This window comes from Colossoma macropomum, unplaced genomic scaffold (genome assembly GCF_904425465.1).
Source record: "Colossoma macropomum unplaced genomic scaffold, Colossoma_macropomum, whole genome shotgun sequence".
Classification (NCBI taxonomy): domain Eukaryota; kingdom Metazoa; phylum Chordata; class Actinopteri; order Characiformes; family Serrasalmidae; genus Colossoma; species Colossoma macropomum.
In genome coordinates, this window is record NW_023495761.1 from 2,372,854 (window position 1) to 2,386,072 (window position 13,219).

The 13,219-nt window shown below is 41.4% G+C and overlaps 1 protein-coding gene across 1 annotated transcript in view; it reads right to left on the reverse strand.

Moving 5' to 3' along the window:
- pdxkb (pyridoxal (pyridoxine, vitamin B6) kinase b) overlaps positions 1 to 12,896 on the reverse strand; it is a 32,329-nt gene extending 19,433 nt beyond the window's left edge. Inside the window, exons 1-2 of the mRNA XM_036563456.1 lie at positions 12,645 to 12,896; positions 9,534 to 9,588 (exon numbers count right to left, since the gene is read on the reverse strand). Of these exons, the coding sequence (XP_036419349.1) occupies positions 9,534 to 9,588; positions 12,645 to 12,896 (307 nt within the window). The remainder of the gene's footprint in view (positions 1 to 9,533; positions 9,589 to 12,644) is intronic.
- Positions 12,897 to 13,219: the final 323 nt, after the last annotated feature.

Genomic DNA, 13,219 nt, shown 5'->3' on the forward strand with positions numbered 1-13,219 from the left:
GGGCAGAGAGAGAAGAGTTGCCGCTGCCTTTGTGTGCGTGTGCGTGTGTGTGTGTGTGTGTGTGTGCACGCGTGTGTGTAAGATTGCGCGCAAAGGGGATTCTTTGTGATAAGACCCCCTTCTGTCGTCATCGTCTTCTGTTGCCGCAATTCAGCAATGTCTCTGCTGTAACATTCACTTGCACAGCTCTAATCCCCACATGCCAACCCACACACACCAACCTGACATTATATTTCACACAGAACCACAATCATCAGCGAGCATGCATGTGCAAATATATGCAATATATGCATCCAGCGCCCGATGAGGCAGCAGCAACAACGCTGATTGTACATAACGATCACTCACAAGGCTTCACGGCCTCTACTTATATTCGTTTAAGTTAACTGCATTACAGATTACAAACATTACTAATGAGAAACATCTCAGCTCTTCAAAAACATGCAATGAAGTGGACGATATATCCATGTCAGGAGTATTTCACAAAGCAAGACTTCTCAGCGAGATAAAAAATTAAGCCTAAATTGAAGACTGTGGAAACAAAAATTCCTTCACCTTCTTTCCTATTGGGCAGGTTTTCTGGCTCAAGTTATCTGGCTAACTGAGAGATCCTGCCAACCCTCAAACAACCCTCAGGATATAGATATCAATCATAGCATTGCATGTCTAGCCACATATCTTAAAGGGGACTGATTTTTCAAACCTTCTGCAAAATTACAGCTGAATGCAGAGGTTTGAACACACCTGGTCAAATTACATTACTTTACACACCCTCTACAGGGAACAAACATTAAACAAACATTCTATTGTCTGAATTTAACACATAGGACAAAAATAAAACATAAAATGTAAAAACTGTTGCACAGGCCACATTTTATGTTTTATTTTTCCCCAACATGCTAAATTCATCAGATAAACAGTAATTATGTATTAAAATGTGCAAAAGTGTGTAAAGGTGTGTAAACAAAGCAAAATTTGACAGGGGTGATCAAACTTTGACTGTGACTATGACTGTAAATTGTTGAGATGCAAAAAAGTCATATGGAGTGGTTTGATGTGAAATGCCCCATTCTGCAGAAATTCACTGAGTCAGAATTGTTCACAGTGGTGGTGATAGGAACCAGATATCCAAAGCATTTAATGCCTCTTAAAGCTCCCTCACAGTAAGTCATTACATGAAATGATTACAAATACTCTGCCTGGTGCCTGAGACATTGTTTTACAAAATTTTTCAAAAGTTATTCATGGCACAGAGATACATGCAGGGTATTAGAAAGCAAAAAAGTCTGCTACAACTATTTTAAAATTATCATCATTACATTAAAAACTCAAGACATGTAGGTTTACTGACTTTAAATCACTCAATGATTAAGTTATGCAGAAATTTGCAGAAAAAAAAACAAAAACAGTGGAATTCCCTTTTAAGCCTAAAGTCAAGCCAGGTTAACAGGAAGAAAAGTCAGGGACAAATTTGAACAACTCTCATTTTGAGCTTGAGTTATCCAGTTTACTAAAAAAAATCCTGCTTTGTGAAATTCATCCCTGGTCTCCTATGAAAGAGAGAAACTAACAATGTAGGCGTTCAAACGCTTGATGCTGAACCTCAAACTCCCTGCAACAAATCCAATTTGTATGATTGAAAATGACTCGGTCCAAAGAGCATCTCTGCAGACGTTTAGCACCGTTTAAACAGCCTGCCGGGCTTCTCAGTGAAATGATTCGGAGTCTGGCCTTTCAGAGATTTATGAGAGAAAAAGTTCAGGGTTTCGAAGAGGGGAGATTAAAAGCCACACAGGGCCTTGGAAGTGATGGAGATGGCAGCAGGCCAAGAGGCTGAGCTGGCACTGGACATACCTCATCTGTGTAAAGAGAGAGGCTGCGGCAGCTAATGGAGAAACACTGGCCACATGCAGGTCATTAGTAGCCCTAACAGGGCGTGAAAAGCTGTCCTTTCTCATTTAAAGCCAGACTGATCATTTCACTTATAAGAACTTAAAGGAATACTGGCTAACAACTAGTTAAACTATTTAGCATGGTTCCACCAGCTTTAACATGACCATATTAGTTTTCATTCATTAGTAGCAAGACTAGCATTGGGCAAAGAATTATTTGATACGATAATATGGAAGAACACAAAGGAACAACTTAGCCAGAACTATTTTAGTAACGTTTGTGTTTAGTGTAACATTAATATTTACAATGTCCCTATGTAGCGTCATGTAGCAGGAGTGCTGTTACGCTAGATCAAATGTGAGTGCACCGATAAACATCAAGCTCAAGTTCAACTTTACAATCGACTCATATAAATGTAATGAACTGAAACTTTCAACAGAACTCATCATGTTTGGCATCAGTTTATCTCCTCACAAGCGTTAGCTGAGGTAAAAGACCATTAGAATTTGTCTGTTTATCTAAAAGACTGACTGCCTTTCTCTGTGTAAATTTAAAGCCACATCAACTACCATCACTTTCTGTGGTCTCGATTTGACTTTAATTTAAAGCAGTGATGATAAAATGCTGATGCCGAATGTCAGTAATGGTGTGTGGGCTGTCGTTACAATCACAAGTACAGTGGCTTGGAATTTTTAGACACTTGTTTGACTTGTTTGTATAAAAAGCTCAGTAACCCTTTATTTCGAGTGGTCCTTTGTAGATAATTAATAAACTCTTAACAGATTATCAGTAACACACCAACAACAGATCAGTGAAGTAGCCGTAGTGCAGCATCTGAATACACTGAAGTAAATATCATGCTGTTGATACATTGCTTACACTAAGTAGATGTATTGTTAATGTTACTTCCATTATGCAACACCTAATCTTACCCAACCTAACCCAAAATCTAACCCTAACCCAGGCCCTAATCCTAACCCTGACCTTAACCTCAATTTGACATGTTACTGAGAGTCCGATGAGTATTTGTTTCATCTAAAAAGGACCACACAAAATAAAGTGTCACCAAAAGCTCTTTACATTTGAATTGGAGTTGTTTGAGGGATGCATTTTCCCCTATTTGGTCATAAATGCAGCATTAGCGCCAACATGGGCTTGTAGTTTAGCATGATTCTGCTTGCACATCACTAAATGGCCCCTACACTGTAAACAAGTCAAACAGGGCAGAAGGTTGAAGTGTTTTTTTTGCAGCCTGAACAGATATAAAATACTGTCTGTGAATCAAATTTATTTATTTGCTTTCACTGTTTGAATCAAAGTATTTATTGAGATAAATATAATAGTTCAAGTAATTTTTTTAGGTTAAACTGACAAACCATTTGCCAGACCTTTCAATTATTAGCAGCATCATTTATCATTTGTGGTCAAAGAACATTTAACATGAGCATATGGGGTAGATCAATACAGAAAAGTGACTTCCACTAAAAACACTAAGAACTCCTCATGCAACATGAGTTTTAAGGCAATGATTTACTAGAATCTGATTGTCCTTAGCAGCCCGTACATGGAGTAAAAGAAGTTGCCCTTATGTTTGTAAGGGCTAAAGGATTACAGGCTATCAACAAATGAAACCAGTTAGTATGACTGCATTTGCATATCGTGAACTTGCCCTCCTAGCTTCCATTCATTATTAACATTGGCATATCAGCAGACATTAGCATTTTAATACTTAAAATTAAGAACTCATTTAATACGAGGATATGGTGCCAATATAAAAGTGTAACTTTGAACTCCTTTAACATCAGTATAGCAGTTTGTTAGTACTAGTTAGTACTTTGTTAGTGTCATCTTACTAGCCCTAATATGAAGTGAAAGAAAGAAGTTTAATTTAATTTAAAGTCAGATTAGCCCTTTCACAAAAGAAAATTCCTGGCAAATCGGACCCAACACGTCTGACTTTCATTATTTCAGGCTTCGCAGGGTGACGCAGCAGCGGACACACACAACATTTTAGAAAAGCTTTAAAGCACCACCTCCCCAACCCCCACGACCAACCCCCTTAGCAGAGGAGACAACTGCTGACATTCATCAGACACCATTTCTTCTCTTGCTGTTCCCATTTCTCTACCTCTATCTTGATTTCTCAATCAGACTACAGTCAGTTTCTGCCCTTTTCGCTAACTCTCTCTCTCTCTCTCTCTCTCTCTCTTTTCTGGTCTTCTCATTTTACAGTCTCTCTTGAACTGGATGTTTTATATTCATGCCCTTTAATATTTCTCTCCGTCTCTCCGTCGTTGGTCGAGGCAGCCGTTTCATTGTCGTTTCAGGATGCCAGAATGAGGGAGAGGGAGAGAGAGGGAGTGTGAGACAGTGCCATGTGTTGCGGGATCCTAATGAGCTAACACACGTACACACATTGACACACACACAAAATGAGTCAGCTCAGCAAACCCAAACTGAATGACACACTCACTCACTCTCTCTCACACAAACGCACACACACTCCTACGTCATTCACCTTCACATCTCCGCTACAGCACACTGCTCTCCATTCAGAAAACCCTCCACGACTCCCAGCTATTCTTAGACCCTATTTACTCGGCACACACCCTTTCTCTGCCCACCTCCACTGGACAGCCCACCTACTATGACATTACATGAAGCCCATTATTACCACAGTAATTGACACACACTCTAATAGGTTGCAGCACCCTGATCAGCACCCTCAACTACATTTGCTGTCAAGCCAACATCACATTGTACTGATGTTGGAGGGGAATTCCAGCATTTTTCTAAATTTCTGTAAAATTCCATCATTGAGATCATTCAGAGTGGTTTGTTGTGAAACTGTTCATTGTAGAGAAACTTACTGACTTTACAGTGATTTTACAGTATTTCTTTACAGTGGTGGTGACAAGAACTAAGCATTGCAATGTCAAGAATGCAAATAAAGCTATTTACAGCCAGCGAACTTAAACGTGTCTTACAAATGTTTGTATATGTTTGTATATTAGGGGTGCGGGAAATTCTTAGATTCTTAAATTCTCGATTCTTAGATGCATCGCGATGCGGAGATGACGGATTCTGAAATGATTTGTAAATGTCAAAAATCGATTTTCTAAATATTTAATTTATAACGTAATGTTGACAGAACGCAAAAGGCGGAACTGGAAGTGGGTAAGTGCAGCACCCGGACAGTCTGTGGCGGAACATAACAAAAACACTACTGGATGAGCGAGAAATCCGACCGGCTCCCTTTGCATTAAAAGCCAGGTTAGGTCAGGAGTCTAAACCCAAATGATAAGAAGAGCCATTTTGTCCTTTCAACAAAAATCAAACCACCTCGGGAGCCACGACATTTAATGCCCAGTATGTCTCAGTATGCGATAATGTCCTAGTATGGGCTAAAAATATAAACGAGAGCGCAGATTTACTTCGCTCTGCTTTAAGCTTTAGCTACAACCGCTTTCCTCCCATCTCCACCAGAGAACTTTTCCTCAAAAGTAGAGCAGCTTATTGTAAAATGTCTCAGCGTCCGGCTGTTTTACGAGGCTGAAGTCGCTTCTCATTCGCCAGGTTCTCATTCTAATTGTCCTGTTCCACCTTAAATTCTGCCTTAGGCGCCGAATGTAACTGCTGCACCATTTAAGGTGGAACGGGAAAATTGGAAAGAGAAGCGAGCTCATTTACGCAACTTTTTAGAGAAAGACAGTCTCTCATTGCAGATTTAACCAACCGCGCTGCTTATAAATGCGAATAGTCCTCCAAATGTTCGTCTTAATCTCTGTTTTTTCGTTCGCTACTGGCGAGGCCAGACCTCGGTGCTGTGTGACCTGCTGTCTGCTGTCTGTTCTCAGTCGTTGAGAACCAGGGCTTTCGCGCTATGCTGCAAGTATACTTAAAAAGAACTCACACTAGAGAAGATCTCAAAACAAAGAATGCACTGAGTACGACTTTTGCTTAGCAGCTGGCGCATAACGCAATGTACAATCTCAAACCATCACATCATTTTGCTCTTTTAATTTAAAGCATTGTGCCAACTTTATTGTAAGAAGAAGAATTTAAAATATGCATTACCAACACGCAAACTAATAATTGCGGATTCAGAAGGTAAACTGTAATCGATTTCTTTTTTCGACTGACTAAGTTTAATCTAGCACTCATGACAAGCTACGTTTATATGATACATTACTTCATTGCATAACAAAACAAAGAATTGTGTCGCACTGCCAGAACTTTGAAATGCTGAGGAAACCAGAGCAACATAATGGTTTGCTTAGTCAAATCAATGAATACAATCAGTTTAATAGATATAATCATCACTTTTAGCCTTATTCCACAGTTCTGGCTAGAGATCCAACATCAGCCTAGCAATGCGCTCCTTTTCTTTTTCATCCGCCTTCTTCCACTTTAAGCTCCACTGGAGAGACAAAGTGGCTCAAGTGGCTGAAGACAACATCGTGGTCCAAAGAGAGGGTGTTCAGTGGAGCGAGACTGAGAGCAAGTTCAGCGCTAAATGAATGGATTACAGCAGAGGGAGGTGAACTACTGATCCCAGATCAGTTGTAGTTGTCCCTTTGTAATGGATAAGAGTGCAGTGAGGGGTTGAAGGGCTGGTGCTGGATACATTAACACATTCCCTATCTCAAAGCTTACACCGTGCAGTGGCATTTAGTTCTGCAGTAAGTTTGTGGCTGGAAGCATCCAAAGCAGAAAGCAAAGCCAGTCTCAGTGATAAAGCTGTAGATGGTGACCAAGCAGGTGGGCAAAAAGAGCAGCATAAGGAGGGAGGGTGAGAGAGACCGAGAGAGAGACCGAGAGAGAGAGAGAGAGAGAGAGACAGAGAGAGAGAGAGAGAGAGAGAGATATACTGGCCTAGAAATGAAAACACTTCTGCAACACCCTGAGGTGAGAATCAAATACTCTATTTCGCTTACAATCAGATATCTGTATCTGCTCACTGTGTGTGTGTGAGTGTGTAAATGAACATCACCAAGCCCCACACACCCCCTTACCTCATAAATGACTCACCTAACTCTTTTTTTCTCTCTCTGTCCTCAAAAGATCTGACCAAAATAGACTCTGTGTCTCTTAGACCACCTCCACTTGCGTCCTGCATACTCATCAGCTTAGGCCCACACACGCACCGCACAAAACATATTTCCCTGGCCAAATGACTGCAACCCCCCGAAGCCAGCAAGTCTTCACTTACACTGTCCTGACAATGCCCCCTAGTCTCTCTCTATTATGGACAATTTGAGAATATTACAGTTGACAAATGGCTAATATCCACTCACAAAATCTGGTCTATTACTGGCTGATTCGTTTTGTTTTTTTTTGTGACTGATTTTCTTGACCATTCCATGCTCCACCCACAAATGCATTATTTCGTGGCAACTGTCAAGAGGTCGGACACGCTTCATAGACTGTTGCCAAATATCACTACAATGTTTGTTTAGGGTCACCATGTAATGCTGCAATTTCAGTTTAGAATGCTTCATGACCAATCTGGACTCTTCTTGTAGCCAAATGAAACTTGTCAGGTTGGGAACAGCAACAAATTTTCCCCAAATGTTACCAATAGTTGAATTACATGACAAAAAAACTACATCCAATCTATCGTAACTTAATATTTTAGATGTATACAAAGGTCATTTCAAATTAACAATGCGCTTTGAATATAGGTATCTTTTAAAGAAATGCAAACTGAGTTGGCACTACAGTTTATTATTAGGCTGAATGGGATTTTTGTGACACCTTGTGTCAGTCTAAACTACAAATGCCAAGAGCACTTGTTTTACTGCGGCCATACTGTTGACATTCTGTCAGCATAGTGTTTATTAGCAGTCAGTGAGCAGCTATGGCGTCCGAATCAAGATGTCATGGAACTGTCAGTTTGATCAGAGTTGTCCGTACAAAATTAATCTGTCTTCTTTGAGACCCGATTATGCGTTATTGCCATGATAACCTTGTCCTGTATCAGCTTAGACACTGCAGAAGCACAAAGCATACAAATCAACAGAATCATATTATTCCAACTGTGGAAGAGTCAGCAATATTCTGTCTTTTGTACCGTCAACTCCACTATCAAATGTTGTTGTGATCGCAAAAGTGATTAATAGCTGCAAATCTATGTTTTCTGGGATTGATCATTGTTGGCTTGAGTTAAGCTAATGTGAGCCTTGCTAACGCTTTGGAGTTAACTGTATTCATTGTCTAGCTGAAGCACAAGAGTTCTCGAAATATATAGCTAGACTGCAAACGTTTCTCACTATCTCACTATTCTCACTATCCAAAGATTTCTCCTTTGCTAGCTCAGCTCTTGAGCCTCTTTCCCCCAGCGCTGGACAGTCTCTATGGGTGTCGCTGTTATGACCACTTTGCCTGATGGCATGTCAAAGATATGACGGCATGACAAGTGTGAAGTCAACTGAATACTATCTATAGGGCGTACGTTGTTAGAACCGCATAAACTAAAAACGGCACTTGGATTGAATTAATGAATCGTATCCTGCATTTGCAAAAAACCTATGGCTTCTGGTGTAACAAATCCCTCATTAAACCTTTACCTGTACCGCACTCATATAGGCTTTACTATTGCTTAGGAGTCTGAATAGATGCTAAACTGACAGCTCCTGTAATGTGACCAGGCCAGACCTACATCTTACACTACATCAAAGACTGAAAGACTCTGCATTGTTTTTCATAACTGCCTGGAGTGAATGGCCAGGTCAGTGAGTTCTGCTTATGTGATGCTTCAGTGTCATTCATGACCAGCAGAAAGGTCACTTCAGAGATCCTGAAGTAGCAAACATAAATAGACGAGAACTCCTATCAGTCAGTGGGTCAGTGAGGACAAAATGTCAAAAGGGGTCACAGACCGGTGACATCAATGTTCTGTGAATGCACAACGCAAAACTTTTGGACCTGCTGGCAAGGTTTCACCGAGCAAGGTGAACACAGGCATTTTTACTTGCTCAGCCAGAACAGATCATGGCAGCAGATAATAGCTACATGGATTCAGCTCAATGAGAAAGGTTGCAAGATAAACTGTATTTTTATCGTTAGCGCGATATGAGTTTCCACGATAAACACATCATTAGAGCGGTGATGACAGTGCAGATCTAATTACCTCATACATGCAGAGCCAGAGAGACATTGTTATGTTACCACACAAACTGTTACAGGACTGATTCTCTGAGCTGGGCCTGAACCTGCTCTCCCAAGCAGGACACGAGTAACTTAACCATTGGGTTAAAAAGGCTGTTGAGGTGATGGTGACTGTTTCTCAGGTCTTCAGTGCAGAAAATATGTGCTTGCAGTTCTGATGCAAGTAGTTGTTAATATTTCATTTCTTCTTATTTGAAGAATAGTAAACAGTGCTTTTGTAATTTTGTTCTATTTGAGTAAAGATTGGTTTAAAGAGAGGTTTGTCAGATGTCTGTTTACACATCCCAAAAAAATGTCTGCCCTTATATTACATCCAGCCAGAGACACAATATATTAACAGTAATTTATCGCTTCTCATATTGTCACCGTGATATCCAACAGCTTTATCAAACACCTCATTTTATGCCAATATCATGCAGCCGTAAAAGGCAGTCTATCATTATCTGAAGAAAAGTATGCTCCAACTATACCTGTATGATTGGAGAACTGTACTGAGTTGATGGAGTCCACTTCAAAGCCCATCACCTGGAACAGAAACAGATGTTATATTAAGCATTTGTACATTTCATCAGTGTGAGCTACAAATTCCAATGGCATTGGTTAAATTCAAATCCTTTCGACAGGGCATGTTCACTGCTGATGGAACTGCAGGAATAAATACTGCAGAAATGCACTCGGATTAAATAAATCTGACATACATGAAAAAGCTATGAAGAGTAGAACTGTTTTTACCACAAAAAAAGCCTACTGTCACAGCAGAGCTTGGGGAAAAGTCATTATTCGTACAGCCTCACAGGATAACAGTTTATAATTTTCAACAAGAATCAGTGTAAACCAGCCTTGATAATGAGGATAAACAACTGTTTGTGGGCTGCAAATCAAGTGGGTTGTACGCTACAGCTACAATAACTTCATTTTTCGAGTTGTGGTTTTCTGCAAACGTCTAGGCTGTTTTGAAAGCAAATTGCTGTTGCCATGTCCTATCCAAAAAAGACGGAAAAAAGAGAGTGGCGTCAAAACAAGAAGGATTTTCCCTTAAGATTTATTCTTTTTTTAATACTTGAAGTGGTAAAAAGATAACATAGCTGAGAACAGAAATCAGACATTACAGGATATAAAAATATCACAGTGCATTAAAATTCTTGACTGCATTACACTTTTTTTAAATACTGTATCTTCTAAAAAACGCATGAAGCTCTGTTTAGGGAAGGTTTGTTTTCTTTAGTGAACACTTTTGTGAACATGATGCATGATTTTCCTGTCTACTCATCATGTTTACACTAAAAACAAAGCATCAAACATATCAGTCCTCCAATAATAACAAGCTTTTCCGCCCAATGAAGTTTTGCACATCCATTCAAAACAATACTGTGAATATACAGTGCTGAACTCTTAAAGCATATTGCTGCTGTCGGAAGAAAACCTTGTATCTCCATTATTTCCATTTTTGTCGTTTTTCAGTTTTTAACATAATTTGAAAATATCCATTGTCCTTTACATTGTGCGTAAATTTCATGATGAATGGACCAAAAGAAACAGCCCAAAATGACTTGGAAAAAAGTCTGGTTCCATCGACTTACATTAAAAGAAAAGCAGGTTTTTTTCCTTCTCCTGTAAAGTTAGCATTTCGGAGATATGAGGTTTTCTTCCAACAACAGCGATGCGTGTTAAAAAACAACACATTCTGTCTCTAACTAGACACGTCAGTGTGTTGAGTTGGAGACGACACATTTTGTGTTACGTTTATCACAAAATGTGCTGAAATATTTCTGCACCCATTTACAGATAACATATTTTGGCTCACTTAACACAGAATATGTTCAATCAGAGACACAAAAAGTGTTAAAACCGATAACACAAGTTAGTGTGTTGTTATTTGACACATCACTTTTTACAGTGTATAATACAGCGTGTAATAATTGTTTATTCCTCTAGTCCACAGAAAATGACCGGTATCTTCTAAATCTGAATGAAATTTTTCCAGAAACGTGTCTGGATTCTTGCTGGCTCTGGTGTCTTCCCGGCTGTGACGTCACTACTCCCCCCTTCCTAAAGGGGCGAGTTGGTCTCAGTGACGCTTCTCTGGCTTTCTGCTCCCACGGTCACACACACGAGGTGAAGAACACCAAAACCACCAGCCACAGACAGAGCGGCCAGCTTCACAGCGGTTTTTATCATTGTCTCGTCCCAGACATCAATCCTCGAGATACTGAAGCCCTAACTGAGGCAGTAAAGACCTTATTAATGAACCACTTGTCGTGTCAGAAAGAAAAACAAACAGCAACAGAGGTGAGAGGGGAGGAGAGGAGAGACCACCGCCAGTGTGCAGCAGCGCCCCTACATCTACAAATCTCCTCAGAACCAGCGCGTTTCACACACGCGTCTAATTTTTCTTGATCCGACCCGGTTTTAAAGCAGAATTTTGGGAAATCTGACAGGAAGCCGCCCGAGGCTGCAGGCGCTGCTGCTGTTCATCATCTGTACTGAAAAGGTTCTGCACGCGCAGACCGCTAATCTGACAGGACTGACGTAGAAACACGCATCGACATTAATACTAAGAAGACTGAGCGCACAGCACAGCGCCAATTAGGCCGTTTTAAAGACAGACTTTAGCTGGTGACACCTGGACCAGAGCTCGAGGCACAGCCGTTACGCCGTGACACGAATCCGAATCAGAATCAGAATCTGAACACTGGAAGGAGTCGAGTCGTTTCACCATGTGACCTTTAGCTCTTTTCTCCTGAACACACCTCGCCTGCACCGGTGCTCTAACCGTCCGTCCTGCCGCGCATGCGCACGTCATTAACATAGTAAAACTCAGTGCTCCTAAAGCTTGTGTTTTTAATGTTAATCCAGGACAGACTCAGCTTAAAGTTCCCACTTAGGCCATCACAATATCCTAATTGTTCTTTTAATGCTGGTAATGTTTTCTGATATGATGATTAAGCCCAGGCTATAAAAATCCTGCCTATGCATTTCACTGCAGGTACGTTTTCTGATGGGGTCATTTAGGCTATCAAACCTGTAGTGCCTGTAGTTTTAATGCTGGTAATATTTTTCGATCAGGTGATTTAGATCAGTTCTCCTCAGTCCTGGCCCCGGAGACCCGCTGCCCTGTGCGTTTCAGCATTTTCCTCGCTTTAACACACCCACTTCAACTCCGTAAAGTGCTGATAACGGGCTGATCAGGTGTGTTGTGAGCAGGGAAAACAATGAAAACAGGGAAAACAGTGTAGGGCAGCGGGTCTCCAGGACCCGAGTTGAGAAACACTGATTTAGACTATCACACTGTCCTATCTGTACTTTTGCTGCTGGTAACATTTTCTGATAAAGTCAATCAGGCTATCAAAATATCCCCCTACAGTTCTACGCATTGATCTGCCTGTAAACAGGCTCTACAGCGGGACATTTCGACAAGGTAGCACACCGGCCGGCGTCCTCCTCTGCCGGCGCTACCCGGCCAATAAAGAACACAGAGCGTGCACGCCTGCCCGTCTGCGCGCGCGTCCTTAGGAGAGGAGAAATATAAGTGCAGGGCTTGACAGCACGTGCAAATGCGAAAACAGCCCTGCGAGCTTTACCTGCAGTGGGAACGAGGCTGATTTGTTGCCCACGTAGCCCCTCACTACGTGACTCTGGATGGACAGCACTCGGCACTCCATCTCCGTCTCGCGCACGAAGTTGTCGGTGCTGTCCGCGCAGGCGGCGCGTGAGGAGCAGCGCGATCCCGCGGCACGAGGGCAGGCGGCCGGTTCCGTCTGCTGCTGCTTCCACACCGGAATCCGCGATGGCAGTTTGAGGAGCCACGCGCCGAACTGAAGGACGTGCAACATGGAGAGACGGTCATTGGCGAGGCGGAGAGCCTGGACCGCAACGACTGCTCAGGCATCCTCGGCGGGCGCCTAAACCCTCTGACATCACCAACATCACGATGACAGTAGCGGACCGTTTTCTTTCAGGGGAGTGTACCTAAAATTATTTATTTTTATAATATGCTCAGAATTTAAGATCTGTGCGTCTTGAATATTACACAGAGTTCATGAAAACTACCGAATGAACTGAACAAATATACAAATACAGCTTTGTATATTTTATATCTCAATTTTTTCACTGTTTTTTTTGGGGGGGGGATGTGCTGACAAATCGTCTAGTAAAC